Source organism: Sciurus carolinensis, chromosome 2 (assembly GCF_902686445.1).
Source record: "Sciurus carolinensis chromosome 2, mSciCar1.2, whole genome shotgun sequence".
Taxonomy (NCBI): Eukaryota; Metazoa; Chordata; class Mammalia; order Rodentia; family Sciuridae; genus Sciurus; species Sciurus carolinensis.
In genome coordinates this window covers 91,966,012-91,990,711 of record NC_062214.1, presented here as the reverse complement: position 1 = coordinate 91,990,711, position 24,700 = coordinate 91,966,012, and the positions used below count along the sequence as shown (strand labels likewise).

At 38.5% G+C, this 24,700-nt stretch overlaps 1 protein-coding gene across 7 annotated transcripts in view; it reads left to right on the top strand.

The window, feature by feature from the left end:
- Tln2 (talin 2) overlaps positions 1 to 24,700 on the top strand; it is a 392,003-nt gene that overhangs the window by 236,447 nt on the left and 130,856 nt on the right. For all 7 annotated transcript variants that reach the window (XM_047538976.1, XM_047538975.1, XM_047538970.1 and 4 more), the window contains 6 exons: positions 4,760 to 4,823; positions 5,853 to 5,957; positions 16,834 to 16,989; positions 21,390 to 21,491; positions 22,214 to 22,290; positions 24,010 to 24,190. In XM_047538976.1, the coding sequence (XP_047394932.1) occupies positions 4,760 to 4,823; positions 5,853 to 5,957; positions 16,834 to 16,989; positions 21,390 to 21,491; positions 22,214 to 22,290; positions 24,010 to 24,190 (685 nt within the window). The remainder of the gene's footprint in view (positions 1 to 4,759; positions 4,824 to 5,852; positions 5,958 to 16,833; positions 16,990 to 21,389; positions 21,492 to 22,213; positions 22,291 to 24,009; positions 24,191 to 24,700) is intronic.

Below are 24,700 nucleotides of genomic sequence, written 5' to 3'. Positions count from 1 at the left end.
AATATGTAAAGAACTCAAAAAGCTTAATACCAAGAAAACAAATATTCCAATCATGAAATGAACAAAAGAACTAAACAATCATTTCTTAAAATTTTTTAAACTCACCCAAAGTCAACCCCAGAAACACAAGGGGCCTACAGTGCCCCTTTGAGGTTGTTCTTGGTACCTGCTGCAGAATGGGTAGGGGGCCGACTCAGGTGGGCCAACTGTGCAGAGTTTGAATGGAGGGAGATTGTTACAGCACAGAACTTTCTTGCCATAGATGTCTAGCCTTGTGTCCCCTAACTAGGCCACTGGACACCACCTGCCCCTTTGCCCTGGCATTCTGGTAATGTTCTGAGAGTACTTGATATGGAGGCCTTTTTGTCACCTTCAGGCAGGGCTCTCTGGTGATGGTGTGTGAGCTACTGACCAGATGCCCACCACAGCAACCAGCTCATGATGCCCCCATTAATTCCAAGCAGCATGCTCCTGGAGGGACCCTGAAGCAACTATGTTCACATGGGTTCCCTCTCAGTCTGGGAAGTCAGAGGCTCTCTGTTATTGCCAGTTCTGTGGCCTCAGTGAAGTCTATACCTCTCTGTGACTCCTCTTTTGGGTGCTTCCTGTTCTCTCTCACTTTTATCCACAAAGTTGCTTAATAATAGTCATAACAGATAATGCTGCTGATTAACTGTGTCTTAGATCCCTCCTGCCAAATGGCTTAGGGTCTCTGGATGAGGCCAGAGTGCTCTACTGGTGCTCAGATCACATCCCTGATCTCACCGGAAATGTACTTCACTTTTGCCGACAGAAGTCCTTTGCAGGTGGACCAGACAACAATCCTTAGTCAAGTATTCATGGAGTCCACCCCTTCCTATTTATTTATTTATTGAGTATTTTAAAGCAAAGCCCAGCCTTTCTATCTTTTATTCTGTATGTACTTCAGTCTTTCCATAACAATGGATAATAATTTTTAATGATTTTAAAAATGTGAAATTTTTAAAATTAAACACACATCATATTCACCCTAACATTTAGCAAAGTTAGTGATAATTCCTTACTATCATCTAATACCTAGTCTATGAGTCTATGTTAACATTTCTCCCATTGTCTCAAAAACATCACTTCACACTTGCTTAATATCAGAATCCTAACAAGACTTTTTTGTTAAAAGCCTTGTTGAGATAGAGTTCACATGTTACAATTTGCACCTTTGGACTGCACAGTTTGGTGCTTTTAGTATATTCATAGGATTCTATGACCACTAGGTTATGAGATCTAGTTTTGGAATGGTTTTGCCTCCCCTAAGAGAAACCCTGTTGCATATTAGCAATCACTCTCCATTTCCCCCACACCCCTCCCCAGTCCTGGGAGCCCCTAATCGTTTCTGTCTCTGTCACTTAGCCTATCCTGGGCATTTCATCATGGAATCATACAACTTGTCTTGTGACTGATTTCTTTGGTCTTAGCACAGTGTTTCCATGTTGTAACACATATGGGTACTTCATCTCTTTAGATTGCTTAATAATTTCCCATTGTATGGATAAATCACATTGTATTTATTCATTCAACAACTGATGGACATTTGAGTTATTTCTACCTTTCAGCTATTATGAATAGTGCTGCTGTGGGTATTATTATGTACAAGCTTTTGTGTGCACATGTTTTCATTTTTTCCATATATATATATATATATATATATGATTGAAGAAGTGGAATCATTTAATAGTTTAAGGAACTACCAACTATACCATTTTACATTTCCACTAGTAGGGTGTGAGATTTCAATTTCTCCATGGCCTTGTCAACACTTGTGATTATTCATTGTTTTGATTGCAGCCTTCCTAGTGGGTATATAATTGTATTACTTTGTGGTTTTTCTTTGCCTATCCCTTATGGCTAATGATGTTGAATGTATTTTCATGTGCATATTGGCCATTTGTTTATCTTCTTTAGTGAATGTCTTTTTGGATCCTCTGCCCATTTTTTCAATTGGGCAATTTGTCTTTTTCTTAATAGCAAGCATTTTTATATGTTCTGGGTACAGTCCCCTTATCAGATACATAATTTACAATTTCTCCCATTCTGTGTATTCTGTTTTCACTTTCTTGGTGGTGTCACCTGTAATTCAAAAATTGGGAATTTTTATGTAGTCCAGTTTTTTTTTTTGGTTTTTTTTTTTTTTTTTTTTTTTGTGGTGCTGGGGATTTGAACCCAGGGACTTGTGCTTGCAAGGCAAGCACTCTACCAACTAAGCTATATCCCCGACCCTGTAGTCCAGTTTTACTTTTTGTTTTGGCATATATTCTTTTAGTATCATAGATGAAGTCTTTGCCTAACCCAAGAGCTTAAAGACTTACTCCTGTATTTTTCAGAGAGTTTTTTAGGAGTATAGTTTTAGCTGTAGTAATTTTTACAAATAGTTATATTTACAGTTATAATTAGTTGTATTACAGTCTGTTATCCACATTTAGTTTTAGTTCATGATGTGAGATGGGTGTCCAAATTCTTTCTTATGTGTGTAGAAATCTCCTTGTCTCAGCACCATTTGTATAAAACAAACAACAAAAAAAAAACTTTACTCACTAAATTGTCTTGTAATCCTTGTTGAAAATCAGTTGCCCATAAAATGGGTTACTTTCTTTCAATTCTATTTCATTGGACTGTGTGTCTATTATATTTGTACTGCACTGTCTCTGTTACTGTAGCTCTGTAGTAAATATATTTGTTAAATCCCTTTTAATATATTACTGTGTCCTTCACTACCACCCTACCAAACCATTTATTTGTGAGGAGCCTGGGTTATTTTTAATAGAATTACTCATGCTTAGCTGTGGTTGATTGTATCCTGATGGTGTCCCTAACATATTCCTCTGTCCCTGTTCTGTAAACTCATATTTAGATCCAGGAGCTTACCTAAATTCTGGTTGTTGTGTTTGCACTTATTCCTCATTATCAGGAATAATTCTTGGTGGTGCTGTATGCTTCCTTTTGCATCAGTCCAGAGGTATCTGTTGTCTGGCTATCTACTTTTATTAATAATAAAATTGACTCGTAGGTTTAGATATTATCAGACTGATCCACCTACTACAAAATTTCCTATCAGTTTGTCATTGATTCATCTTAAGAGACACTGAAGTTTGATTTCATCTATAGATTATGTCCTTAAGAGTTTTAAACTGCTGATTTTGGACTTCTGTCATTCCTTCCCTATTTAATGAATCTTTCCCTCATCCCACAGATAAAAAATGTTAACATAAATGCTTTGTTCTTTCCCTTTATCAGTTTTCAGTATGAATTGACACCCCAACAACTTCCTAAAGTGACCAATGAATTTTAACAAATTACGGATTTTTACATATCTGTATTTTAATTGTCACAGTTATCTTTTTTCTGATGCTAAAATTGTCCCTTCACCTGAAATTAATTATATGATGTCTGGGATTTGCTTCAGAATAATCCAGGGCAGGGCTGTGGAAGGGGGACATAGATGAATCAATGGTTGGCCATAAATTGATTATTGTTGAAGCCAGTGATTGGTTCATTTTGTTAACCTGTCATCTTTTGTATAAAGTCTTAAAAATCATCTCATTTTTGGACAATGATAGTCCCTTGATATGACTCTGGTGACACCTTGACAGCATTCTTGATCGAAGACATCAAGAGATCTTAGGAGCATTGAGTACATTGTCTGCCCCAGACCTAGACTGAGTCATTTCTCCAAGACTCCCAGGTTTCTTTTAGTGGAAATAGTGGTTGGAGACCACCTAGTCAAGGCACTGGGGGACTTATTTGCCATGAAGTTGTGCTTGCTTCTGGCCTCTTCCATATCATAGCTAGAGAAAATATTTTTCATAGAAATAAAAATGAATTGATTCCTTAGGCATATATTTCCTATTCAGAGAAAAGATTGCAAAGTTTTTAGTGAAGTGTTTTTGTTTTTATCTGTTTTATACTGAAAATCTTGATTTCTAACAATGAACAAAATTACTTATTTACTTTATCCTAATTATATAAAGCATCCTACTTATACATAATCTACTACCCTGATTTTATATTATGTGTGCATAGAGAAGAGAGGGATGTTGGTTTTAAAATATCAATATTTTTACTTTCATGCCTTCTGTGGTTCATTTCATTCTTAAGATGTATTCCACCAGGAATGTGTAGTCAAAAGACTATTCTTCAAAGTTACTTGAAATATTTTCTTTGTAGTAATGGTGTCAACATGCTACACTGTTAAGTACATTTCTGTTTGCCTTAGATTTTTTGATGTTGCTTTTGTGCAACTGGATGTGGTTTCAAAGTAAAAGATTTTAATACAAGGAATGTTCAGAGGAACCCAGCCTCATCCTTGTCCTTTTTCCTTGTGTTCCCTTTTTTCCCATGCAGAACCACTTTTATTAGTACTAGGTTTATTCTCCTATTACCCTTTAAAATAAATAGACAATATAAAATAATATTTTAAATAAGAAATAGTTTTCTCCTTCTTAGAAAAGATAGCATACTGTATATTCTTGTGTCCTTTGACATTGATTACATAGTATATCCTAGAAATTTTTCCATTTATATGTTAGTTTGACCCTTTTTTATCAGTCTGGTTTTACTATGTCCTTATTTAAATGTGTTGTAGGATATCACAGCCTGTTATTAATTGTACCGTAAAGTATTGGGAGATTTAGTAACTAAACTGTGAGTTTTATTAACCTTCTCTTTTCTTTGCTGCTCATCACAGAACACAATAAATGCCTTTCCTTTTCAAATTTCTGTCTTTCAGTTTAAAAGAATTCCTGCCTAAAGAGTACATCAAGCAGAGAGGAGCTGAAAAGAGAATATTTCAGGTATTGGAAATGTACAGTAATTTATTCTCCTCACTCTCCATCCTCATTCATTAACACAAGCACATGATAGTTTTGTACACTCTGCATGTATTTTTATATAATAAGTGATTGGTAATTCAAGCGTAAAGAAGCTGACAGTTCTATTTTGGACAGATTTATTATCTTAATCCATACTTTCTTGGTAAAGGTTACTTAGCCCTTCTGAGAAAAATGTGCATACATTTATTTTAAAAGGTTCGACACTGGTAGCATTAAAACAAGGTGACAGACTATTAAACTGCACTGAGGGAGAAGCTACCAGTAACTATTTTGTCCTGAGATTTGTTTTTATGAAGCTAGAATTTGAGATCGAGTGCCTTTTTAAAATCCAGGTTTTGGTTTTTGTTTTTTTTTTTAAAAATCCAAGTTTATTTTAAAAAAGACTTGTCCATTCTAGGCAACCACTAAGAAAAGTCCTGTCATCAACTTGATCATGGAACACCTTAGTGAACCTAAAATATCAAAGTCTTCTTTGCTCTGGAAAAGGAAATAGAAATTAAAATATAAATTTCATGTATATAAGATGTATTATTTCACCTATATTTTTTCCAAGTACTATCTTGTACAGGAACCTATATACCCTCCTCTCTGGAAAGATATAGATGTTAGAATGACACTGTCCTTAGAAGAACATCTTTCTAGCTATCATTTAAAGTGTGGGCCCTGAACACTTAAGACATGGAGTCCTTTGAGAACCTGATTGTAATTATGGGTCTGTTCCTGCCACACTGCACACAGGTACAAATTATTGGACTCAGTGCAAAATGTGTAGGCTGCTTGGGTTCAAACTCTAGTTTAAAAGCCCCAAATTGAACTCTCTCTGTGCTCCACTCCTTGTTCAGCAGATAGCTGTGTCACAGAGGGATTCAGACACAAGCATCACTTACCATTCAGAGCCCCTATGTACCCTACCTGTAATAATCACTGCTCACCAGTCCACCTACTAGCAGAGCTATAATAATGGGTCCCTTTCTACTGTCACTTTTGTAGGAGCATAAAAACTGTGGAGAGATGAGTGAAATAGAAGCCAAGGTCAAATACGTCAAGCTAGCCCGATCCCTCCGGACGTACGGTGTATCTTTTTTCCTAGTGAAGGTGAGTTGGGCAGAGTGGGGAGGGTGTTTGCCACCTTTTTCTTTCATTAAAGCGTTTGCTGTTAAGCCTGGTTTCTCACACCTAGACCCCTGGCATTTGTGGATGCAGCATCTGGCCACCGTGGTCTGAGTTTAACTGCAGCACATATGTGAAGGGTGTGAGTGGCCAGGCTGGTGAGTGAGCCTGGCTGCTTGCACGGCCTCTGGACATCTATCATGTACACTCTGCATGTATTCTTATGTAATAAGTGATTGGTAACTCAAGAATAAAGAAGCTGGACAGCTGTATCTTGACTAGGATCACTGTGGCTTACTGCAAAATCACGAAGGAGTGAGCTCACTGTCGCTTGTTCTTTCCACTGATAACATCTTACTCAGGACCATCCAAAGTCTTCTGGACTAAGTGAAAATTGTTGACCACTACAGACAAAACTGAATTCATATCAGAGGCGTAGTACTTAATTTCTACACCTAAGACAGGTTGTGGAATTTTGGTAGCCTTAGAATCGCTTTTCATGGAAATCATTTGTCTTTCTACTATAACAAAATGCATGTCTTTGAAATGCAACCTGTGCACATGCCAAGAAGACCCTGGATGGATGTCTTCTTGGGTTGATTGACAAATCCACCATTAGTATCCTTCCCCCTTTGCTCTTCTTGACCTCAGCTACTCAATGTCTGCATTCCAAATAGTAGGTTTCACTGATTTCTTGTTTCACCGTGACTCTAGGTCTTTCTGCCTCTTGCCCTTGGCCCTGGAGGAAGCCCTGCCATGTTGTGAGGCCTTTTTTGTTGCTTTCAGCAAATGGGGATGGAATCAAGTGTGTCATAGCTGCTGTCAGGGACTGAAGTGAGGAGGCTGGAGACAAACTGGGTGAAGGAAGAGGGTTCTTTCCCCACAGCTAAGGAGAACTGCAAAGGAAGGATATTCTGATATACTCTAAGAGGCTTCTTGACCCCAACCCTCACTAGAGCCAGCAGCTTCCCCTGGAGCAAGGAAGAATCAAAATGTGATACTTCGGAGAGGTGTATGCTTCATGCCAGGTAGTTACACCAACCAAACCTGCTCCGTTATACACCAGAAAACACTTGGGGCTCTTGCCAATGAAAGACGCCTGTGTCAACCACCTCATTGTTAAGAAAAATTATTTAGAGATGGAAACTTTGATATTTAATGGGAGTTTTAAAATACGAATAAAATTTTGAGTGGTACTAATGCCCTTTAGATAACAACAATTCCATTTACCAGTGCTAACAATAATATTTAGAAAATGGTTATATGCCAGGCATGTCTCATTCAAATCTGTTAGGAAGAATGACTAAAATTTTCTTCTGTTTATAAGTAAGAAAACGGAGGCCAAGACGGGGGATGCAGTGACTTCCCAGGGTTATAAGGCAGGTAACTGAAGGAACCAGGTCTTGAACTCTGGTCTTTGATTCACAGACCATTGTGACCACTGGCTGTGTTGCCTTAGCTGGGGTGACCCTACCCAAGAGAGAGTCATTTACCTCCTCCATTCCAGCAACTACCTGCCCATGACTCCAGGGGAGAAGACCTGCTCGTTTTAGGAGCTGTGTTGTCCCTTCAATGTTGTGAAGGGAGCCAGTGATCAATGAGTTCTGGCACCTCACAGGGTTTAAATGAGTTTTCAACAGTCCACTGACAATCCCACTAATTTTCATCTGTTTTCTTAAGTTTTTCTGTGGTTCTTCAAGATTGAAATTCATCTCTGGTGTTCCCATCACCTGGCATTCATAACATCAGAGTTTATGCAGAGTCAGTTTCTCTGATGTGTAAAAGGTTGTGGCTCTTGCACACAGGTCAGTAAACGTAGGATAGTAACTCACAGAAAACCATTGTGAATAGGAAGAAGAGCATTGAAAAACAAATTGAAGAAAAAATCAATTCTCCAAAGATGAGTTAGGGTCTAAGAAAAATATGTCCGTGGTCAGCAGGTTGATTAATGGGAGAGCACAGATGTCCTGGTTGTAACAGGGCTCACAAATTTGGTCAATCTCCTTTAGAAAATTGTTTAAGGCAAAACAAGAAAGTGATAGAAATTTCTCTCCTTTCTTTCTCCCTCCTTCCTTCTTTGCTTTGTTTTCCCTTGCCCTCCTTCCCTTCCTTCTCTTCTTTTTCTTCAAATTACATCTCTTTGAAGAAAGAGAATTAAGTTGATAGCATTACAATATTTATATACATATTAAAATTAACAGGTATATTTTCATTAATTTTATTTTTGTCTTTTGGTACAATGTTAAAAGCACATTGCTCACTTTAATTGTTTGCTTGATGATCCTGTTTAGTATGCCACTTTATTTCATAATTGTCTCTAATAAGCGTAATCTACTTGGCCAAAATCTGCAGGAATGATTCAATATTATGAATGAATGAATCTTGAAAATCAAATCAGTAACTGATATCATATGATTTTTATGTAAATAGCCACTAAGGTTTTTGATAAAGTTCAATATTTCCTTAGAAAGATTTCTTTAAATTTCTGGAATGTAAGTATGTTTGTTTAACATAATAGAATATCAGTTTCAAAGCTATCATTAGTACCATGCTTAACAGAAAAATGCTGGAGGGAAATCTAACAATTAGGGTCATACAGAATTGCCTGTTGTCTCATTCCCCATTAACATTGTTCTGGAAGAAAAATGCAGAAAGATATAAAAATGAAAAAGCAAAATAATAACCTTGGGATGTGAAGGAACAAAATTATATAGCTAGTTGCTATGGTTATAACTAGATAAAGTGGATCATTTTTTTAAACTTTTTATTTTGAAATAATTATAAGTACATAGGAAGTTAATGATACAGAATCAAAATGTCAGGTAACAATGAGCATTGGTGAGGATATGAAGAAACTGGAACCCACATACACTGCTGGTACACAAGCAGAATGGTGCAGTGTTATGGTTTAGATGTGGTGTCCCCCAAAAACTCTTGTGTGAGACAATGCTAGAAGGATTGGAGAAGTGATTGGGTTATAGCCTTAATCAGTGAATTAACCTAATCAGTGAATTAATCCCTGATGTGATTAACTGAGTAGTGACTGCAGACAGGTGTGGTGTGGCCAGAAGAAGTGGTTCATTGGGGCTGTGGCTATGGGGTATATATATTTTTGTATCTGGAGCATGTAGTCTCTCCCTCTTTCTCTCTCCTGCTTCCTGATCATATGTGAGCTGTTTTCCACACTCTTCCACCATAATGTCCTGTCTCACCTTGAGCCCAGAGGAATGGATCATGCTGTCTATGGATTGAAACCCCTGAAACCGTGAATGCTCAGATAAACCTTTCCTCCTTTATAGTTGTTCTGCTCAGGTCCTTTAATCACAGCAGTGGAAAAGCTGACTAAAACATGCAGCCACTGTGAAAACTGTTGATTGATTAAACATAGAGATACCATGTGACCCAGCAATTTCACTTGTAGGCAGATACACTCAAAGAGAAATGAAAGCACATGAGCATGCAAAATCCTGTACATGTATGTTTACAGCAACCTTTAGCTAAACTATAGAAACAATACCAGTGTCTGTTAGTTGATGAATGGATAAGCAATTTATGATATAACCATATAATGCATTATTTTGGAGTCATAAAAAAGGATGAAGTACTGATACATGCTGCAACATGGATAAATTTTATAAACATTATGACAGGTGAAAGACACTAGTCACAAAAGACCCCACACTATATTATTCCATTTATTTGAAATGTGCAAAGTAGGCAAATCTGTATAGACAGAAAGTAGGTTAGTGTTTGTTGAGGGGTGCAAAGGATAGGGGATTGATACCTACAGAGTAGTACAGGGCAGCCAGGATGGTTCAGGGTAGCACTGATAGCTGCAGGTCCCTAAGTTGTCCACTGTTAGGTTTTGAGAGTCCTTGATTTGTTGTATTCTTCCAATGGTAACTATAGTACAAAACCACAACCAGGAAATTGGTACAATATACAGGTTATCAGTGAACTTAGGCTTCGTTTTTTTGCATGTGTGCCTAGTTCTGTGCAGGGTTATATATGTGGACTTGTGTAACCATTACCACAATCAAGTCACAGACCTCTACTTCATCACCACAAGGATCCTTTTGCAACCCTTCAGGCCTGTGTACATTTCTCACACCTCTCTATCCTCCACACTGTGGCTCTCCTCATCCCTGGGAACCACACTCTGTCTCTGTTTCTCTACTTGTGTTTTTTTTCAAGAATGTAATATAAATGAAGTCATGCAGTATGTAATCTTTTGAAATTGTAATCTAAGTTGTAATGTTTGTCTCTAGTCCATCTTTTATTACTGAGTGGTACTCCAAGATATGGGCATATCAGAATTTATTTAACCATTCATCAAAGTTCATGTGGGTTATTTCAGTTTGAGGTTATTGTGACTCAGGTTGCTATGGATGTTTATGTACAGGTGTTTGTGTATACATAAGTATTCATTTCTCTGGGAAAATGCCCAAGAGTGCAATTTCTGAACCATATGGTAAGTGCATATATAGTTTTGTAAGAAACTACCAAACTGTTTTCCAACATTTCCAACATGTCTATACTATTTTACATTCTTTTTTTTTTTTTCCTTCTGGACTACTTAGGATTGAACCCTGGAGCACTCTACCACTGAGCTACATCCCCAGTCCTTTTTATTTTTTATTTTGAGGATAATATCTTATAAAGTTGCCCAACTATCTAGTTTTGAACTTAGGGTCCTCCTGTCTCAGCCTCCAAAGTTACTGGGATTATAGAATATGCCACTAAGCATATGCCACAATACCCGGCCTGTTTTATATTCTTAGCAGCAGTGCATGAATCATCCAGTTTCTTTGCATCTTTTCCATCATCTGGTATCATCATTTTTTTGTTTCAGCCACTCTGTTAGGTGTTGAATGCTCTATCATTGTGACTTTAATTTGCATTTCTCTAATGGCTAATGACTTTTGAGTATCTATTCATATGCTTGTTTACTATCTCTTTTATATCCTCTGCACTAAAATGCCTGTTGTGTCTTTTGTCTGTTTGTAATTAGATTGCTTAAAGTTCTTTTACTGTTAGGTTTTAGGAGTTCTGTATTTGTTCAAAGGTCCAAATTCATGTTACATATGTGGTTTGCAAATATTTTCTCCCAGTCTGCATCTTTCTTGTCTTTTATCCTCTTTTGCAGAGCAAAATTTCATAGTTTTGATGAGGTATGTTTTATCAGTTTTTCTTTGCTTTAGATTTTATAACTAAGAACTCATTGTCTAGCCCTAAGTTCTAAAGATTTTCTCCTGTTTCCTTGGAAAATGTTTGATGTTGTTGTTGTTTTACATTTTGCATGTAGGTCTTTGATCCATTTTGAGTTAGTTTTGTACAAAGTGTGAGGTTTAGGTCAGGGTGCATTTTTTGGCCTGTGGATGTCCAATTGCTCTAGCACCATTTGTTGAAAGAGCTTTCCTTCCTCCATTGAAATGCTTTTGCATCATTTCAAAACTCACTTGAGCACATTTGTGTGGGTCTGGTTCTCAGTTCTCTGTTCTGCTTCTTTGATCTCTGTCTTGGCAACTACCACACTATGGTGATCACTGCCGCCATGTAATTGGCCTTGACATAGGCAGAGTGAGTCCCTTCACTTTTCTTTTTCAAAATTGATTTACCTCTCCTTTCCATATATACTCTGGAATAAGTATTCATATCTACTAAAACCCTTGCTGGAATTTTGGCAGAAATTGCATTAAATTTATAGATCAGCTTGAAGAGAATTGTTATTTTTGATGACTCTTTCAATCTGTAAGCAAATTAGGAATTCCTTGATTTTTTTCACCAATGTTTTGAAATTTTCAGCTTACAGATCCCATACGTGTTACATTATGCATAAAATCATTGAATTTTTAGACATATTGCTAACTTCAGTAAATTGGTCAACTAAATTGATAAAACATGTCAACCACATGAATTAAGACATTAGTATATGTTTATAAAAATGAGCACAACCACTTAGAGTGTATGATACAAAGATCACATGCAGAATAGCACTCCCCCAAAATTGTCTGCCTAGAGATAGTTAAGTTTTTAAAGCATAAATAACAGATCTCTCTGACCTCAAACTGAACATAGCAGTTTGAATTTAGCAGAACTAAACATTGTGAAGGAGGTTCTTTGACATAATTTAGGAAATAAATTAGTAGTGAGTGTTCTAGCTTCTCACACATGACTTTCATAGGCTTCCATTAGAAACTCTAAATAAGTCCATGAAATTACAATTTGCTAAATAATTAAATACTGATATTGAATGTACTTAACTATGCCACAACCCTGAGATTAGTTGTAGATATTCTGAGATTACTATTTGACATGTTTATGGCTGTTTCCATCATGTTTTTTCCTATATCCATGAACACTTTGTCTTGATTCCAGTGTTGAACTTTATTGTTGTAATAGAAGTGTTCACATGTGGGAGTGGGGAAGACTGACCCAGAACCCAGGAAGGACAGTATCCACCATTGTGAAAAATTGCAGAATCTTAGTGATCTCCAGGGACCTACCTGCTCTCTATAAATCTCAATCTCTTCATCCAAAGATGAAGATGGTTCCTTATAGGGTTCTCATGAAGACTGAGCTAACGTGTATGAACGAGTGTGGTGCCTGGAACATGATGATACTTATTAAATTCCACCCTCCCTACATCTTCCAAATTCCTGCCCTGAAGTCTCTCAACTTTCTAATTGATTTTTAGCATTTGTAAATGTAGATTAGCGGATGGCAAACTTCTTCTGTGAGAGCCAGATAATAAACATCCTGGACTTTGCCACCCATACCACTTACCCTTTCCCTGAGGAAAGTGGTATGGAAGCAGCTGTAGGCAATGTTAACAATTGGGCCTCGTTATATTAGGATAAAGTTTTATGTGTGAACTCTGGAATTTGAATTTCATGTAATTTTCATGTATCCAAAAATATTTCTCTTGATTTTTTAAAAATTGTAACATGGAAAATTCATTCTAAACTATTAAGTCTTTTTTTTTTTTTTTTTTTTTTTTTTTTTGAGGGGAGAGCAATAAACTGGATTTAGCATTGGTGGCAGTTTTCCCATGTTGGTTTAGAGATTGTCTATAGACCAGATAATGGGTCCACAAAGAATAACATTAGGCAACAGTATTCTCAGTCATGTGCTTCAGAAACAGTCCTGGATTTGGATACTGGCTTTTCCACTTAATAGTTTGATCTTCGGTAAATGGTCTTTCCTTCCATCTCTAAGCCTATTTGTGACTTTTTAGGAGAATTAAATAAGATACTATAGAAATGGGGACTGTCTCATTAAAGATCTCAATAAAATGATTCTATAAATGTCTATATTCTTCCTCTTTGATCAACTAATGGATTTCATCGTGGCCTGCTAAATTGATACCCCTTAGGCCAAAGTAAGGCATTTCCCATGATCTGCTTAGGACTATTTGATTCCAGAAAGGGTAACCTCGTGTAATACTTTTTGCTTTCACATTTGCCTTTGAGATATCCTTGCAGTCATAGCCAGAGCCTTGAAGTGTAAGACTCCTGGGGAGCTGACCCTTTTCTGCCCTGAACTATGAAAGTATCAGAGCTCAGCACACAATGAACTTCAGAATTATGAGTGAAGTCAGAATGGATTGCCAGTCATTTTTAGAAAGGAAAAAACTAATAAACAGACTTTAACACATAGTTTTGCTCTTAGGACAGCCCATTCTCCATGACCCTTAAAGAGAAAAGTATACTGATGACCAAGCAAAACACACAAGCCAGTCTGTTGGCACTAAGCCAATGGAGAACTCCAGTGAGCTTGGTGGGATCATGGGGAGGACCCTGTGGGCAGAGGCTGTGTTGAAGTGAGTGGGGAGAGCCCAGGCAGGCCACACTTAGCCCAGTGGCATCGCTTCACCCACTCTGGAATCTCAAATATGAGGCACAAGTGTCACAAGAATCAGTTCGTCTCTGTATCAGTGACAAGAGCCAGCTGAGAGGCCAACTTAATCACGGTTGACCTCCAGCACTGAGCCTACAGTATCCAGGTTGAGAAATGTCTGAAAGAAGAGAGGACTGGGCTTAGTAACAGGTGCTACCTCTCCTTGGTAGAATACTTACTTTCTCCTGCCTCTGAGTTTTGCAAGTTAAAGACATTTTCAAAATCAAACCAACCTAATCAGGACCCACTCTACAGAGAAGCTTCTAAATGGCTGGCAGACATCACAGCTGCAATCTGAGTGTGTGTGTCAGGATATGGGTCTTCCCTGGAGCCAGCCTTAGCTTGCTCTTATCTCCTGGAGATAAAGGATGCTGGTCTGTGCAAGTTGAAGGTTGGAAGGAGAGGGATGCAGCTGACATCTGAGGCATAAGAAGGAAGAGGGAACCTAATTACCTTGTGACCCTCTCCTGACATCTCTGCCACTGAGGATCTAAAGCAGGTCTTTGCATTGGGGAAGACCTTACAGTGCTATCCCAACTCTGAAACATTTTCTATTTTATCTTTCTCCAGCTGCTCTGTGTTTTGTGTGTAGGCACTAAAATAATTACATCCCTTGATGGTGGTCTCTGTTGCGCGTGTGTGGTGTGTGTGTGTGTGTGTGTGTGTGTGTGTGTGTGTGTTTTGTCCTTATTTGTTTGTTTGTTTGTTTTGAGTTCTCTATATTCCTTTCCCAGTTATGACCTGTTGGCACAATGTCCATTGTAGGTTGATTTTCCACTGTGGCTTCCTGTCTGAGGCTGGAATGATCTTGAAAAATGTTAGGGCAATCCATCAGGAGTCCTGTTCCCTCACCTGGGAGAGGTGCAGATGGGAAAGGATAAGAACAAATCTGGACCGCAATTCATCTCTGATTCCCCTTCCTTGGTCGCAGAAGCTGGGCTTATGCAGAACCTGTGTGATTTGGCTGCATAGCACCTTTCAACCTAAACCTCTGTGTAGCTGCTGAAGCCAAATTGAATTAACTGGCCCCATCTACACTGCATTCATTTTACCCCTTGTGGAACTGACCTTTTTAAAAGAATCTGATTCTTCTCAGTATTTTTTAAGGACTTGAGGCTCGTATGGTGCCACATTTCCCTCCTCAGACACCACACAGGTTCCTGATGCCATAGTGTCCTCCTGTAAGGAAGCCAGAGGTGTGCTGTGGCCATTGTGTCACGGGTTCATGCAATGTCCACTGCAGGGGCTGCAGGTGGATTTCAGCCTTTTCTCTTTAACTTTCATCATAAAGACAGTATTCTATGGTGGAAAGTCTGCTTTTTGAAGTCAGAGATGCTTTTGAGCTACTCAGATTTGTGTTCAGTTTGTGCCTTTAACACTTGGCATTGTCAGTCTTAGAGGAATTAATATCGCCTTTTCATTTGCAAAAGGAAAAGTGATGATACCAACCTCCTGGAAATGCTCTGAACTAGTGGGTAATAAGTTTTAAGTGGTGGGCTCCAGCCCTGTTCTGGGTGTCATGCCCAGTGTTGGGTGTGGGGACATACACCCACATGTCCATACCTCATTTGCGTGAATGTATACACATTCCTTTGAGAATACCAGTTTAGGTGTTGCTAGGTTTCAGCAACTATTACTTGAGAAGATTTTCTAAAAATGCATATATTAAGTCTAAAAATAAGGAAAAGCACAAGAAAATTATACAAAGCACATGACATAATCATTGTCCCTGCTTTTTCATATACTGTACATAAACCTATTTTAAAATTTTTATTTCACAACAGGATTGGGCCATATATACTGTTCCAATTTATGTTTTGCGAATCATTTATCTCTGTGAAATTGGTTGTTTTGCTACAACATAATTTTTAATAGTTGTAGAGTCATATGTTGTCTGGATAGACCATAATTATAAAGACACATATTATTGAAAACTGGGGGTTTTCCCCCTAGTTTTTCACTTTAATAAACTCTGCATGAATTTCTTATTGTATAATTATTACACTTATGACTTTTTGAAAAGAAAGAAACTCTTAACGCAAGCTATATGAGAAGTAGGAACATTTTTAAGGTTTTGGATAGGTATTCACACATTTTCTTCCACAGGCTTTGCTATTAGTCTGTATGGTCCCTCTTCATGTCTTCCTCAATTCTAAAAATTCATTCTTTTAAAAAATCTTTTTGACATAAATAACACTATTTGTTTATATTATTTTAAATGCATTTTATATTCATATTCTTCAGTAGTTATTTTTGTTGATTCATGAGAACTTAGGGCAGTATATTATATTTTACTATTATATTTGTTGTAGATATTCTCCAATAGTTTGCTTTTTTCTTATAGTGAGGTTTCTTATCTTTTGTTCTATTTTCCCATCCTTCCCTTTGTCCCTCCCCGTATTCTTACCTCTATCTCTCTCACACTCTAAGCTGTATTAGAGTATGTATGTTTTGAGTTGAAACTATTAATCTTTTCCTTAGTCACGTCTTATTTTGGTAATTTTGCTAGAAATCAGTTTCTCACCCAGAAATAACAAAAATGCACACCTTATATTCTTCCTAAGTTATTAGTTTATCTTGAATTGGTTTTGGTATGAGTGTGCATAGGGATCCATCCTTTCAATATACATTATTATATCAAAAAACTATTAAAACTAATCATTAAAGATGTTTTAAGAACATCTTTAGTTTCAAGAACATTTCTGACAGTCTATTTGGAAATAACCCTCCCTGATGACCAGCATTTTTTCCCCAGGAACATGCCTTTGTGGATCATTCCAGTCTTCTAGTGTCTCTGTTTTCACTCCTGTCCTTCAATTTAGTAGGTTATTCACCTGGCCTCCGAACCTTGTTCTTCCAACAGCCCCGCCTGTTTGAAACACCATGTTTGTGGAACAACCGCAGGTAAAAAACCTGATGTGTTCAGAGAAAGAGCTCTGATGCCTGGTCTCTCCCATTTCAGGAAAAGATGAAAGGCAAGAACAAGCTGGTACCTCGCCTGCTGGGAATCACCAAGGACTCTGTGATGCGTGTGGACGAGAAGACAAAGGAGGTGCTGCAGGAATGGCCTCTCACCACAGTCAAGCGCTGGGCTGCCTCGCCAAAGAGCTTCACACTGGTAGGGACTGGCAGGCAACTTGGGGACTGACATGGCCTTGGGCAATGTTGTGGCGCAGGATCCTAGCCCAGTGGGTTTCTCTGACCTTAGAGAGTCAGCATGGAGAGAGGAAGATGGTGCCAGTTCATGGGCAGGGAGGAGACTGATTCAGAAGTAAGACAGGTGTGAGGAAGAATGGGTTTCTTTGGCCCCTGCTTCTCTCTGGTGCTCTACCTAAGATCCGCCTCTAGTTCAATATCTAGAGGAGCCGCTCCCTGGGAGGATTCTCCATTGTATGCTCTTGGTCCCACCCACATCTGGAAAGGAAACTTCTAACCCTCTGAAGCCCACACATCAGAAGTTCCTAAGAACTGTGATATGGTGCCAAGGAGAGTTTCCCAGCCTGCCTAGAAATAGCACAGAGTATATAGTGGAAACAACATAGATTTGGGGTAATATTAAAACCTTAGTTTTATCATCTCCTAGCTTTATGACCTTGTTCAACTTCTCTCTTCTTTCTGAGTCCTAATTTCCTCAGGTAAAAAATGGGGATAGTAATACCTACTTCGCAAAGTTTCTCGCATTAAACGAGAAGATGATGAGAAGATGCTTAGTGTAAAACTCTTGAGAAGTGGGGAGAAGATGTCTGTTTCAGCCCCGTGGGCCTTTAAATTCCTTCTCCCAGCATTAGTATTTGCTGTGAGGGGAGTATAACCATGTTGTCTCCTAGAGCCAAATTTACATATGAAACTTGATAGGGCTGGTTTTTTGTAAGGACAAGCTGAACAATAAGGAATATCAAAAAGTGCTGCAATTTGTTGTTTCTTCAGACCTCCTGATGTCTTCAGTGAACACTTGAAACATTAGCTTCTAGTTAAGATCTCATACAACAAATTTTAAAAGGTGTAAAGGAAGAGTTTGGGAGGAGTAGCTACCTAAATTGATGATAGATTGATAACGCTCATGCCACTTGAAAAGAACCTTCAGAAACCACCTCCTTCCTCCTCTAGTCAATAGCAGCTATGCCTATGTGATCCTTAAAATAGGACATTCATACTAAGAGAGCCACATACTCATATTCCATGGTTGGAAGTCATAGATTATTGCTAAGAAAATCAATGTGAGCATCTTATTAAGAAATATTAGAAGAAACTGCCTAGAGATTTGATTTCCTTTGGGAATGGGGTAGGGGACGATTATCTTTTGTTATATAACTGTTAATATTGGTTTTTAAAAACTGGGTCTAAGCAAAAAATTATTTAAAAGTGAGAAATAACTCTGATAATAGTAACTTCCTAAAACAAAAGAGAATGAATATTTTTTAAAGTATGAAGTTGGGTTAATGCTTGTAATATATATTTCTTTCCTTCCTACTACTAGCTTTTATTTAATTTCCCAGTGTTTGGAGATTTTCCTGTTGTCTCTTTATATTATAGATTTCTAGTTTAGTTCTTTTATGGTCCATTGTTTGGAGATTTCCCTCTTGTCTATTATTGATTTTTAGTTTGATTCCATTATGGTAAGAGAACATACTTAGTATGATTTTAATTTTTTTACAATTAAGGTCTGTTTTATATCCCAGTGTGAGATTGTGCTTGGTGAATGTGGTATGAGTGCCTGGAAGGAGTGCATGCTCAGCTGTCGTTGGTAAAGTAAATGTGAGTCAGATCCCCTGTAGCTGACAGTGGCTCATCCATCTTCTACATCTTTGTTAATTTTCTGTCTAGCAATTCTATCATTTTCTGAGAGTGAAAGTCTTGGGTTCCTCTGTCCTTCCAATTCTGTGAGGTTTTGCCTCATGTATTTTGAAGCTTTGTTATTTGATGCCTATTCATGTAAGATTGCTGTGTCATCTTAATAGAGAGATTGTTTTATCATTATGTAATATCCTTTTGTTCTAGTAATTTCACATGCTGAAGTCTGCTTTATCTGGTATTAATAGAGCCAGTCATCCTTCTTTTGTGTATGATTTATCTTTTTCCGTCCTTTTAGTTTTAGTATACACATAATGTTATATTTGAACTGAGTTGCTTGTAGAGTTTTTTTTTTCTTTTTAATCCATTCTGTAAATCTTTTCAATTGGTATATGTAGACTATTTACATTTAAGCTAATGATTAACATGTAAGAACTTAAGTCTATCATTTTATAACTTTTTCTGTCTCCCTCCTGTATTTTTTTTTTCCCTGTGCATTATCGAAACTTTTAAAAGTTCCATTTTGAATTATTTTTAACACACCACGTTACATAGCGTTCTTAGTGGGTACTATATATTACTATATATACATATGAAATTAACTGCAGCCTACCAGTGTTGATATTTTACCTTCCCTTACTTCCATGTAGGTCTCTTTATCTTCCCCACCTTTTGAATAAGATTATTTGCATATTTCCTCTATACACATTAAAGACCAGATCGGATGATGTTATAAGTTTTGCCTTCAAACAAAGAAACTCATGAGGGAAGGATAGTCTATTACATCTATTTTTATTCCCCTTGTTATTCTTATTTGGGAGTTCCCAGCCTCCTCCTGTTATCATTTGCTCTGCATTTGGAGCACTCTATGAGTCCTTCCCTAAGGGTAGGTCTGCTGGCAACAGACTCGGTTTTCCCTCTGCCCATTCTTTTGTTTCCTCCTCATTTGTGAAGGGTAACTTTGTCAGATCCAGCATTTGGGATTGACAGTTCTTTCGGCATTTAAAAAGATTCACCCTACTTTTTTTTCTGACCTCTACATTTCCAGATGAAATATGGAAATTGGGGGCTGGGGCTGTAGCTCAGTGATAGATCACTTGCCTGGCACTGTGAGGCACTGGGTTCGATCCTAGCACCACATAAAAATTTAAAAAATAATAGTAATAATAAAGGTGTGTCCATCTATAACTAAAAAAAAAAATTTTTTTAAATGAAGCACATTTCTGCACCCCGCCCCAAACTATGGAAGTTGCTGTTTGTTTATAGGTAATAGGTTATATTTCTCTAGCTGCTTCTAAACTTTTAAATTTTCATTTCCAGTTTTCATTTCCAGTTGTTGGTGTAGGTTTCTCAGGGTTTATTCAATAAGGAGTTCACTGTGCTTCTTGAATTTCCGGTTTTATATTCTTGACTAGTTAGCAAAGCCATTATTTCTTTAAAAAAAATTTTTGTCCCACATTATCATGTCCTATTACTCTGATGATATTAATGTTAGATGTTTTATTGTTCATCCCCTAGGTCCCTGAAGCTGTCTCTTTGTTGTTGAGATTAACTAAATTTTATTGCTCTATTTTCAAGTTTACTGATTCTGTCCTCTGTCATCTGCATACTACTATGTGATTCTGTTCTCTGAGTTTTTATTGTGGATCCTTGTATTTTGTCAGCTCTATAATTTCCACATTTAATTTTTTGTTATGTCTTCTGTTTTTGTTCGTGTGTGTGTTGGATACTTGTTTCTTTTCACTTGTTTCCAGAGAATGTGTTGTTGAAGTATTTTGTCATGGCTGTCTTAATATTCTTATCAGATACTTCTAATATCAGAGTTCTTTCAGTTATTGACATTAGTTGTGTCTTCTCATTCATACATGGTTATCCTGGTCCTCATTGTGAGTAGTGATTTTTTTTATTACATCCTAGTCATCTTGGCTATTGTGTCAGGAGCCTATGATGTTTGAATAGGCAGCCACCTGGTCAGGTTTGCTGTTTGCTGCTCTGGCCTTCTCTAAAGGCTTCTGTTGCAGTGCTGGTTTCCTCCTCCTGAGCCCTTGGCTGTGCCATCCTGGACTGCTTTGTCCTTTGTTCAGTGACCTTTGTTAAGGAGAGAGGAGCCACTGAGTCTAAGTCTCTTTGTGCCTTGGGTGGAAGGCAGGGAGACTGGACTTCACTGCATTTGCTGTTGCAAGAGGATCAGACTTCTCACCTGCCTGGGTTGCAGAACAGAGCCTGGGATGGTCTGGGGTTTCACTGCTGCTCTGTAGCTGCCGGTGAGCACCAGCTCAGGTTCTCTATGTGGGGTTGTGGCTCCTGGCTAAGTGTCTGTTGGGTGTCCCCTCTCCTGGTCCCTTGACCAGAGACAGTAGGCTTTTCAGACACTGCCTGTTGGAGGTTCATATTTTCCAGTCTCTCCAGCTCCCAGTTGTGGGGATATATGGGACATAAAACAAAACCTGAGAACTGACCACACTGGGACTCCTCAAGTCCTGAAGCCTCCAGCTAGTCTACCTTTCCAGTTTCCAGAGCCCGTTTATCGTTGTTAAATTCCAGGGTTTTGCTTAGAGGGAGGTATGGAGAAAAGTAAGTCTATGTCATGCTGCTCTGGAACTGGATCCTCCTAGGCTTTTTTTTTTTTTTATTTTTTTTTTATTTTTACAGATTGCATTTTGATTCATTGTAAAACACCTCATAGATCTGATGTAGCCATGTTTCTTTTACTGCTGTTTTTTCCAGGACTTTGGGGAGTATCAGGAAAGCTACTATTCAGTGCAAACCACTGAGGGAGAGCAAATATCTCAGCTGATTGCAGGATACATTGACATCATCCTCAAAAAGGTATTTCACATTGATGCAGATTGCAAAAGCAAAACTGCTTCATTAGAATGCTCAGTTTAGATGATGTGGCTAGCTTGAAAAAGTCACTTATTTGAAATACTTGATTCATTAATTTAATATTTGACATTAGAATTGCTTGAGTAAGATATCTTTGACCTTGAGATCTATGGTATTGCTGCAGCACACAGTTATATTGTATACAGCCAGGTAATGAGCAATGGTGTGTCACTTAACTAATGAATGAGCCTGGCTAACCCCTCAGCATCTTCCTCTCCACGTGGCTGTTTTGCTCACCAGCCTTTACAGAAATCCAAACTGAGGGGGTAAAATGTTCTTGGTTTTCATTAGACATTTTTGTTTTCTTTTTTAACAAATGGAGTGGGACTAAATGTCATAGTGGTATACAGAAAAAAACAAATTTCCTAAGGCTTCATAATACAGCTAAATAATCACTGGAATAACCAAGTGCTGATAGAATTTTAGTATGTGCATCTTGATTGCAATGTAAAATCTACAAAAATAAAGACAGAAGACATTATTTGTCTATATTAAATCATTTATTTCTCTTTGTTATCAAGGTTTTGTTCACCCATCACTTTTCTAATATAGGGAATTTGGGGTTAACTTTAACATTTTTATTTGTGAACCTTCCAAAGTTCATTTCAAAGGTTCTTGCATGGAAAGCTGCTCATTTTCATTCTTGCATCTTGCTCTATCTCCAGAAACAAAGCAAAGACCGATTTGGCCTAGAAGGTGATGAGGAGTCAACTATGTTGGAAGAGTCAGTTTCCCCAAAAAAGTGAGTGTCAGGAGGCTGGGAAACCACCCTCACTTTAGGTGGATAGGTTTCCTCTTATTACCTCTGGGGTCAGCTCTGAAGTCCATCACCGGTAGGAGTTGATAGTGGATGGTATAGTTAAGTCTTCTCAAAGTGTGGTTCCCAGACCAGCAGCGTCTGTCTGGGTATCTTGTGTTGGGAAGACACTAAGCAGGGTGTGGGTTCCACTCCTGGTTTACTGGCAGTGAGCCTTCATGAGCTCCATTCTGCATTTCTGATTGAAATCTCATGAATTGCATTATTTCCCCCTAAAAGCTGGAATGTGACTTCTGTTTGATTCTGGTACTTTTTGGGAAGGGAATTTGGGTTCTAACCAGTGAAAGGATTCTTGTCCATGAAGCACTCACCACATGCCACACTTGTCTTGCTGACTGTGAGGTAGCAGAGGTCAGTAGTTAATAACATGAACTATGGGGACAGCTGTCTGTGGCCCTGAACTCTCTACCTGCACAAACCTATCTACAAAATGAAAATAACAACATTACCACTTTGTAGTCCTGTGGAAGAGATAGGCCAGGTGTGATCAGCTCAGATTCATGGATGAGGAAACCAAAGATTATGAAGTTAGTTGAGATGCACAGAGTCCAGGATTCAGATTCAGGTCTTAAAATGTTCCCCACAATATGATCACAGAAAATTCTTGCACATTCTGTTAAAATGAACTTACTTATCCATAGTGGTTGTTTCTCTAATATTTGCACTCTTTCCACCACTTTCTCACAATTTACTTTCTAATCACCCTGAAAGTACTTGTCCATTTGTCCCCCGTGAGTACACAAGATGGAGCAGAACTGGATGTAATGCATTCATGTACTTGCTACTCCCTGACAAAGTACCTAAAGTCCTTGAAATTATTAATGACCATTACATGGAAATTGTTAGACTAGTACTTCCTGACAGGGTGAGCTGATCACTTCAGAAGACTCTGCTGTACTCATACTTCCCATAGGAGGAGCCCAATAAGGGTCTGAGCTGGGGCTCTTGCCTGCCTGGTATCAGTGAAATCTCGACCAACTCCCATCATGATGGGCCTGATCTAGGCAAGGAGGAGGAAGAACCCAGGCACTATTGCTAGACTTGCCACTTCTTTCTGAACTAGTCTTTGACTAAGATCTCAGAAAGCAGTGGACTTCTTTTTGGAACCCCAGACCATCCTCCCTATTGTCACCCCTCCATATTTATGTCTCTCTAAGGTGTCTGTTCCTTGGATCCTAGCTTGGCTGTTGATATTTGGGATGATCTGTGATGGGTCAAGAAAAAGAACCCTGCTACCCAGTCTTCCCTAGACCCTCCCTCTAGGTTTATTTACTGGGCTCCTGAAGAAGATATGCCCCCTTCAATCCTTTTCCCTTCAGATGACCCAAGTCCTTTGCATGTACCACTCATTCTAAGAAAATATCAAGAAGTAAAAAATTAATTTTTTTTTGTTATACACCTTAAAAGTTTTCCCAGTCTCTAGCTAAAATCATTTGGAAAAGTACCAGAGTCTCCCAAGGCTCAGAGACAATGAGATAAATGATAATGAATGCTACTGTAGAACATTTAAGTCTCCAACTGTAGTGCCTCTTTGGATTGTCTTCCACAGCAGAAAACAGCAGGCACCTGTAGCATCTATGTTGTCTTCTCACTATACTCCCCGTGGGTTACAACCCCACAGTGACCAGCTGCCTTTCCCTACAGGTCCACCATCTTGCAGCAGCAGTTCAACCGGACAGGCAAGGCAGAGCATGGCTCAGTGGCGCTGCCAGCCGTGATGCGCTCAGGCTCCAGTGGGCCTGAGACCTTCAACATTGGCAGCATGCCCTCGCCACAGCAGCAGGTCATGGTTGGGCAGATGCACCGAGGCCACATGCCTCCACTGGTGAGGTCTCCTGTACCTATCTCTTGCTCATTAGTATGTTGCCTCTTGTGGTCCAGAGTGGGCACCAATGACAGTAATGGGTTGTGTGTGGGAACTCTCTCCTGTCTGAACCACAGCTCATCAACTTGTGCACTCTTTTAGTTGGATGACTCTGATCACTCAGAGGTTGCCTCTGTTGCTGAAGTTAGGGACCTCACACTGTGGCTTGTGACTGCTCCTTTGCTATAATAGTTTCAAGCTGATTGACTCAGATACCTCTGAGAGTCTGAAAAATAGACCAGGTCTTTAGTGATCCTGATGTTCCATCCCTGGGGTTGTTGATTCTTTTCTACTGTGCTGATTCTATCTGACTCAGTACCTCTCAGGCCTGCCTTGGGAATCCCTTGCTATTAGGCAAAAACATCTGAAAGTTTAAGAGCCTGAAAACTCAGAAATAATTTGACTCTGAAAAAGCATATTGACTGTAAGTTTTGGATGGAATCCTTAGATACTGATCAAGAAATATTCTTA